The 8,917-nt window shown below is 37.4% G+C and overlaps 1 protein-coding gene across 1 annotated transcript in view; it reads right to left on the bottom strand.

Annotated features, from left to right (window-relative positions):
• Nucleotides 1-7,409, bottom strand: part of LOC107723762 (eyes absent homolog 4-like) — a 22,254-nt gene extending 14,845 nt beyond the window's left edge. Inside the window, exons 1-8 of the mRNA XM_016532475.1 lie at nucleotides 7,293-7,409; nucleotides 5,194-5,262; nucleotides 4,935-5,012; nucleotides 3,612-3,678; nucleotides 3,287-3,429; nucleotides 2,964-3,107; nucleotides 1,893-1,966; nucleotides 678-858 (exon numbers count right to left, since the gene is read on the bottom strand). Of these exons, the coding sequence (XP_016387961.1) occupies nucleotides 678-858; nucleotides 1,893-1,966; nucleotides 2,964-3,107; nucleotides 3,287-3,429; nucleotides 3,612-3,678; nucleotides 4,935-5,012; nucleotides 5,194-5,262; nucleotides 7,293-7,401 (865 nt within the window). The 5' untranslated portion in view covers nucleotides 7,402-7,409. The remainder of the gene's footprint in view (nucleotides 1-677; nucleotides 859-1,892; nucleotides 1,967-2,963; nucleotides 3,108-3,286; nucleotides 3,430-3,611; nucleotides 3,679-4,934; nucleotides 5,013-5,193; nucleotides 5,263-7,292) is intronic.
• Between the last annotated feature and the right edge of the window lie 1,508 nt (nucleotides 7,410-8,917).

The following is an 8,917-nucleotide window of genomic DNA, read 5'->3' on the forward strand; positions in this document are numbered from 1 at the left end:
ATCGTCTCAGGTTACTTATGTAACCATGGTTCCCTGAGTGGGGAACGAGACACTGCGTCCTCTAGGTTTTCTTGCCATGCTGCGGACGCAAGCTTCAGACGAAGAAGTGAATGATGTGTGCTCCCGGCGCCTATTTATACTGTAGTCGCACCGGTAGTGACGTCATGGCTGTCGCCGGCCAATGAGTTGGTGTTTTTTCAATGTATGCTTCAGACACGGGTCACGACGAGGCGTTCCCCCATAGCGACCCCTAGAGGACGCAGTTCGCAGTTCCCATGAAAGGGAACGTCTCAGGTTATTTATGTAACCATGGTTCCCTGAGTAGGGAATGAGACACTGCGTCCTCTAGGTTTCTTGCCATGCTGCGGACGCAAGCTTCAGACGAAGAAGTGAATGACATGTTCTCCCGGCGCCTATTTATACTATAGTCGCACCGGTAGTGACGTCATGGCTGTCGCCGGCCAACAAGTTGGTGTTTTTTCAATGTATGCTTCAGACACGGGTCACGACGAGGCATTCCCCATAGCGACCCCTAGAGGACGCAGTGTCTCGTTCCCTACTCAGGGAACCATGGTTACATAAGTAACCTGAGACGTTTTTGCTAGATTCAAAACAAGGTGTTTTAAGGAGTTTTTAGCTCACTGCTATGCGATTGCGAGGATGTTCTGGGCACTTACCTGCATTCAGGTCAGCAGCTTGTCCTGTCATGATAGGGGTGGAGTCTTGCAGCTGATAGGTGGAGACTGAACCTGTGCCGTCCAATGAGCTGTTAGATGTCATGTAGGAACCGTAGGAGGAGGTGGAGTAATACTGAGCATACTGATTCTGCCCAAAAGCTGTATAGGAGGGATATTCCTGCTACAAACAAACAAAATCAAAATAATAAATATTTATTTATTTATTCATCGATTACAAAATATAAATCCAACTCAAAACCAAAATCTGACCAGAAAGCAGACAGGGTATTTTTAAGTGATATATAAAAATATACATGATGCAATTACATATAATTATGCAGTAAATGTAATAAAAATTTTGATTGAACAAAACGGCGGTTTGATGTCACCTTTTACATTTTTGCTTGTTGTTTTATAATGTTTGAAGCCTGCTATTGGGGGATGTTGTTACAAAAGGTCAATGTATGTTCAATGGACTCTTTTTTTCTTGATCAATAACAGTGGAAATAATCAATAGCTTTTTTGTAGCCAATGTACAGTAGACCTACCCTAAGAAATAAACACTGGAGTGTGACAACTTGCCCCACTCCCCTCTATAATTTAGTAAACTGTGGAAAGAATATAGGTTTTATGTTCTTAAATGAATGAATAAGAAAGGGAGAGGGGGTTTATCAGGGGAATAATAAAGAGAAAAAAAGATCAAGTAATAGGACTGGAACGTACAGATTTCTGGCTCATCCACACACAGCTTTTTATCACTCCCTGATTTCTCTTGTATCTTTGAGAGAGTTATATATGCGCAGACACTGACAGATCTCTTACGGGAGATGACTCTAAAACTGTCACTGACTCACTCGCTCAAGAACATGAGCGCTGCAGTAAAATGCTCTCGGCGAAACTCCACTACTGCTTTCACTCTCTCATTTCATCCTAATTCCGCTTACTCCTTCATTTCAACCATCGCCAGAACCTCACTTTGTTTACACAGCTAAATTCATCAGTGGGAGTCTAAGTGTAGTTGGGTCCTTTTCTTTGGCAGCACTTTTAATCATAAAAGTTTAGGGAAACATTAAGTCCTAAAAGCATAAATTCTCTCAGATGAAGGATGGCGATCTGTTTTCTGAGGCCTGGGCTGTTTTAAAAAGACTCAGTCCTTTGCTGAACTCTAACGTTATTGATGCATGTGTGTGTTCATCTGTGCACGTGTGACCGTACCTGTTGTGTGGTGAAGTTGCCTGGATTGGAGTTGTTGGATGTGTAGAGACCAGGAGAGGTTGTGTAACCTGACCCTGCTGAGGGAGAGAAAAGCCAGTGTGAGTCAACGACTAACAGATCTCACCAAAAAGTGAAATACCCAAATAGTAAAATACCCAAAAGTGAAAATGCTATCCTTAATTACTATCATGTTGTTCCAAACCTGTATGCTGTTATTTTTTCTGCAGTACACAAAGGCACACACAGACATTTTTTTTTGAACAATTGACACACAGCACTAGCCATACAACCACAGTTTATAGGGACCATTGGCTGTCAAGCATCAAAAAGAACAGGAAAAAGAACTGGTAATTATTTTAGTATTATTTATACACTGATTTTTTTGTTCTTTTTACATTTTATTATTTTGATATCATTTATTTTCATTTCAGTTTTAGTTTTTATTTAATTCCAGTTAGTAAGTTTTTGTGCTCCAATTTAAACTTACTTAGTTTTCAAGGCAACATTTCTCATTTTTATTTAGTTCAAGTTTCTCTAATATTTTTATTTCAATTAACAAAATGTTTTTAATAGTTTTAGTCCGCAATAACAACATTGATAATCACATCCAGATTTAAAAATAATAAGTTGCATTTAGTTACATATGTTAAAGTCAATCAAATGGCATCAAATCTGAACTAGATGCAATCATATCTTTTCAAAAGACTTGAAAACTCGTATGGACTACTTTTATTGCTTTTATGGTGTTTTTTCAGATTCTGGTCACTATGAACTGTCGTTTTATGGCAATAAACAATATTTTGCCATAACGGTTCTCCAAAAATGTTTAACTGTATGTACCTTAAGCAATTCAGAAATATATAATGTAAAATATTGACAATATTTTTTACATTTTTTTGGTGAACTGCTCCTTTAATTACATAATTTTAACAAGTAATTAGCGGATCTTACAAGTGATTGTTATTTTTGTCGCATAACAACTGTATCTTCTACTGTGTACAGGATTTGAGGCTGTGCAGTATTATTAATATAGTTACAGACTCTTATACTTGGTTGCATAAACATACTCACCTGGCATCTGATAGGGTGAATATGCTGTCTGTCCGGGCTGAGGAGTGGTAAATCCAGGGCTATAGCTGAGCCCTGATTGGAGGGTTGATTGGGTTTGTGTCAGCCCTCCTTCTGTCTTTATGCCTGGCAACATCACCCCCAAATCTGCAGCTCAAGATCAAGAGAGTGGACCTGTCAATCAAACTGGATTGATACTAAAGGCTCTTTCACATGAATCGCATATTCTATTATAAATACTAGACTATATTATCATCATCTCACACTGAATAAACAACACACATATATGTCATCCGTCAGCATCTTAGCGAAGGTAAAGGACCTACCATAGGTGGAGAGGCCGTAGGGTGGAGTAGTTTGAGAGTAGGGCGTGTAAACTGTCGACTGCTGCATGCTAGTGAACTGTGATTGGCCCGTGTAGGCCGACATGGGAGGAGCCACGGGAGTAGAAAGGATGTGGGGGTAAGGCCTGCCAATCAAACACAAAATCAAAACATTCAGCTTTCATTTGATTAGATCAAGGGTCGGCTACCTTTTTGACATCAACCGCCATTGTTAATTTGTCTGGTTCATCACTGTGTTGACCCCAGTGAAGATGGTTAAATGTTTTTGCATTTACTTTTTTTTAATCATAATGTGTCTGTGTCATACTTTGAGGGGTAGAGAGGAGGTGAATACTGGTGAGCCGGCCGAGGGCTGAATCCACTGCTGCTTATAACTACACAAAAAACAAAAGAAGAAAAAAATAAAGAAATCAGCTAGAGAGACTGAATCGTTTTCACGCACAATGGCGCACACACACATACAACTGTACTAGGATGCATCAGCAGTCAGTACTGCATGTCAGTTGTCGTTGGACTGAATGTGTAATTTATTACATATCACAACCTTAAAATAAAATGTGTGCTGGACTTCTTCCATTTGAAGAGATTTTGCCAAGAGCCTTCAATTTAAATCCACACACACACACACGCAGCTCACAGTTTTGATTGACAGCTCACAGTCTTTCTCACCAGCTGGATTCAATTTAAGAAATGGCAGAAAAAACAAATAACAGGAACTATTCTCTCAAAAATCTTCTTTCTACATCAAAGAATGTCCTTGTTTCCTCCTCCTGCCTTCCCTCTCTTCCTCTTTTCTCCTTGAGATGCAAAATCAAAAACAAATTTTGGCGTTTACTTGTCATAATTCCCTTCCTGAGCTGAAACGTTTCCCAGTCCCAATCATTTTCTTAATCAGTATTTGTCTTATTTTTCAGTAAAACACAATTTCTGAGGCTTTTGGTTTTAGACTAAAATATATATATATATATAAATATATAAACACACACACACACACAATAAGTATTTCTCTTAGTGTTTTTGTCTTATTTGTCAGTAACATTTCTAAAGTACACACAGTGAAGTCATAGATATACTCTTTAGTCTATATAGATATTTTATAGATGTAGTCTCTGAAAACAAGACTTTATAGAGTATATATTTATTCAAGCCTCATTTATTTATTAATAGATTTATTACCAATGGGATAAAAATATATGTTCATGTTTTTTTCATTAACTCATGACCTTTCTATACTTAAAACAAGAAAAAAATGTATATTCCCTGAAAACAGGTCTGACTTACCTAGTAAATCTTGTCATAATTCTTTTTACTGGAAAATAAGACTTTTTTTGCAGTGCATATAAACGAACATGCTGTTGTCTTCTCTATAGAGACATCACACTGTCAGCTCAAGCAAGGGTCTCAACCTTCTCTGCAGGGGAGCACATGGACAGAGGGTTTCTCAAGTCTCTGAGTGTGTGTATTTGTGTGTGAGCACATTGATCTAAATAAAGAGTTTGTGGCTCTGATGACGTTAGCTCAAGGGCAGTACAAAGATTGAAGGCTCAGAGCCTTCAGCAAGTTCCCCAGCGGGATTACAGCAGGCATTCTGAATGCAGCGCATGCGAGCGTGTGTGTGTGGATGTCTTACCTGACCCAGTGTAAGTATCCAGCCCAGTGTCTCCTGCCGAGCTCACAGCCTCGCTGCTGTTCAGAGACTCAGACTTAACTTAAAGAGAGACCAAGAAAGATATAAGGCATCCTGTCAGCTGTCAAACTCCTCTCAAAATCAAACAAACTCTGAAAGTACTAAAGCAAACCCTCCAAAGCACTGTACCCAAACACTCACACACGTGCTATCATATATGTACACTCCACAAACACATGCAGTATACCATCGTTCTTCATACTTGGGGCAGTGGGCGGGGTACTGCAGCCCAGCAGCCAATCAGCCGTGTTTAGAATTGTCATGTTCTCTCCTGGGGGCGGAGTCAGATGTATAGTGGACTGTATTACCCAGTTATTTTTTTTAATTATGAATTTAGTACATACAGGTAGACCCAAAAATATATGGACACTTACATCACACTTAAAAACACTGAATGTCACTAGATTGCATTTATTGTATAGATTTGTTTATATTAATATTAAAAATAAATAAATACAATTTATAATAATATAATGTATATTCATATATAAATGATCATTTATACTGATATAATCACATTACTATGAAATCATTTTTAAATAAATATTTTCAACACTTTTCAAGCAAAACTATAAGGCATTTGTTAGGTTTTAAATGATAAAACAACAGCTAAAGTGTTCAAAATGAAGACAAAATGCACTCGGATATTTATTGGTTGTCAAACGTTTGTGAAAAAATGTAATGTGATGAACTACACCTGTGGTTACCCACTGATTTCTTACATTAACTAAAAGTTGGTTAAAAGTAATTGCAGTTGAAATAGTTGAGAAAAGAGATGTTAGTTCTGAGAAAACAGCACAAGTTTTTTATAAATCTAATTTTGATAGATTATATTTTGTTATCTAATACAATGAAATTTGTGAATTTTAAATTTGACCTAAGTGTCCAAATAGTACATTTGGTGGCCACTGTAAAATGTAAGATTCTATGGAAATTCTTGTATAAGAACTGATAACATTTCACAAATAGCAAAGAGTACAACCATTACTGAAAAGTAAAAAGTTGATAAATTCCCACAGAATTCCATTATAATGAAATTCACTTTCATTAAAACAAACATTTACCAATAATACAGCCATCGTTCCTGGTGTTCCCATAATAAGAAATTACTTCATATAAATCATGTAAGGTTTCCAAAACCATATTTTGTTTATGACAAATTCATATTGAGTTTATGACAGCTCTGTCAAAGGCGCATTTGCAGAAAAAATGCCTGGAATCAGTGTGCGTGTGTGTTAGTGAGGGAGAAAGCGAAGCCCTCTAAAGTAAGATGAATGAGGCTTCACTGGCAGTGGGATTCATGTTGGGATGTGTGTGTGTGTGGGTGGTTGTGTGGGCGGCTTGTGTGTGTGTGTGTGCATGGAGGGATTCAGTCTAGGCTGTGAGCTGATGAGGTAGACAGAGGAGAATGTTGAATATGTCGTTGTTTTGGCAGAAGCACAATCCCAGTGTGTGTGTGTGAATGCGTGTGTATGTCAAGCTGTTAAAATCATTAGCTGAGCTCTAATCTAAATGATTTACTGAGTTCTGCTCCTTTTACTCTCTCAGTCTTCTGCTATTGTTTTATTCCGGCTATATGTCAAAAACAGATGAGCTCACACACACACACACAACACACACAGGGTCCCTTAACTTTACTACCTCTCTTGTGTACTGCACAGTCATAGCCATACTTCAAACGCTCGCTTGCTAGGGTGTTGAGAGTCTATTTAGCCATGTGTATGTTTGCCTAACGTTCTCTCTTAAAACGTTTGTTCAGCGTTTTCCTCAAGGAGAGAAAAGCGAGCGAGCGCGTGTTGACATCAGAGAGAAAATGAGAGTTTAAACGCAGGAAATAGTTTGCTGTGCACCAGGCTCTTGCTGAAACACGCACGGAGAAGTGCTGGAAAACGTTTCAGCACAAAGACGCTTGTACACATACACGCTTTCTTCTGTTTTAATTAGGCCTGTATGCAGCGTTTGACCTTTGAGGTTAGTGTGAGCTCAGAGCATCTCGACACACGACATCGCCACTAATCCACCAAACCCACTCTGGACGGCACCAAAACCACCAGAACAAGAAACACTTTATCCTTGCAATCTGAGCATCACACACCACGACTGAACCCTGCTTTCAATTACAGCAAGAAACTCTACAGCGATGAACGTGGAGTGCACTGCGCTAAAGCTGATTTCCTGCTGATTTTTTAAAGCAATGTTTTGGTTGAAAGGCCCTATTTATCAGCTAATATGTCGCTCGCTCACTCATGTACGCTCGTAATTTCTTGCTTGCTTGCTCTTTGATTTGTCGTTCTTTCATACCTCCGGTTCCATTGGTCGTGATGTTGTTGCTGAGGATGTTTTTGTCCAGTTTGGAGGTGCCGTCACTGCCACTGTTAACAGAGTGCTGCGGGTCTGTTAGATCCTGCATCTCCAAGGCCCTGTGACAGACAAAAATAGATGTTTAATACATTTACACTAACATTCAGAAGTCAGGGGTTGGTAAGAATTCTTCATATTTTTGAAAAAGTATCTTATGTTCCACAATTCTGCATCTATTTCTGCATCTATCAGAAACATGGTAAAACAGTAATATTCTGAAATATTATTACAATTTAAAATAGCTGTTTTCTCTTTTAATATATTTTAAAATATCATTTATTTCTGGGATGGCAAAGCTGAATCTTTAATGCATCCTTGCTAAATAAAAGTATTAATTTCTTTCAAAAACGAAAAATCTTACTGATCCCAAAATGACCGTAACACTCACTAACCAGAAAATGTGAGCAAAACCTGGCTTTGGCATTGTAAGAATAATATGACCCTCGTTCATGTGTCGAACCATCTGCTAAAGAAAACATCTGTCCCAACTTGTGCATCTTCTAAGAGTTTTTACCTCAAAAAGCTGGAAAGCAGTTTATCTAGGTCATGTTTATCTAGGATCTAGTTGTCTTTTCCTCCAGAATTCCATGTAGCGACACATATATGGAATATTCTTCACATTAACTCACCCATATGATTTTAGGTAATGTATTCTGACTACATTTTTGATTACTTTTTATCTAACTTGTTTTAAACTTACCATTCATAATCTATAATACATTTCATAATTGTTTCACACATATTGTTTTCCCCCCAAATTTAGAAGCATGAATCGCCAAGTTATTTATATGACATTTACATGACCATTCCATATTGTGAATATAGCCAAAGCTAAATGATGTGACAGACTTTTAGAAAGGTAACTTTAAAAGATAAAAAAAGAAGAAATATTAGGGAGAATTAATTAATTATAAATATTTTACTGCCACTGTGTGAATAATATGTAATCATGTAATCCATAAAAAAGTAACTGTAATCTGATTATGAGCATTTTAAATTTTAATATAATAAAATTACAAGTACTTAATTTTTGGAATCTGATTATGTAATTCAGATTACATGTAATAAGTTACTACCCAGCACTGTATATATTACTTTTTTTTTTGTTCAGTTTTTATTTATAAAAAACTGCAATTGGAAATTATACAGATAGAATATTTATTCATATATTCATGAACAAATATTTTTGCCAAAAATTATAGTATATGGTGCAAAACATTACTGTGTTGAGCTTGTTGAAAATGGTCTCCAGGCCTAACCAGGTGAAATGTGGCCAAGATACCTCTAAAACAGTCAACAGACCACCATGACCATGTTGAGAGACCAGCTAAAACAAGAAAACCAGTTTAGGCTGGTTTAAGGTGCTTATATGTGAAGTGTTTGTAATTAGTTGTGAAATTTACTAGCAATTTTTGACCGAAATATGTTTCCACACCACATTTTAAATGTAGCCAAAACATTTAACAAACAAGCATGCAAGTGCATTTCTGCTTACTTCTATATGCAGATTCCAGGCCTGCTTATGGGTACAGATGCTTCACACACACACACACACACACACACAC

The sequence above is a fragment of the Sinocyclocheilus rhinocerous genome, unplaced genomic scaffold, assembly GCF_001515625.1.
Source record: "Sinocyclocheilus rhinocerous isolate Xijiao unplaced genomic scaffold, SAMN03320098_v1.1 scaffold905, whole genome shotgun sequence".
In the NCBI taxonomy this organism is placed as follows: domain Eukaryota; kingdom Metazoa; phylum Chordata; class Actinopteri; order Cypriniformes; family Cyprinidae; genus Sinocyclocheilus; species Sinocyclocheilus rhinocerous.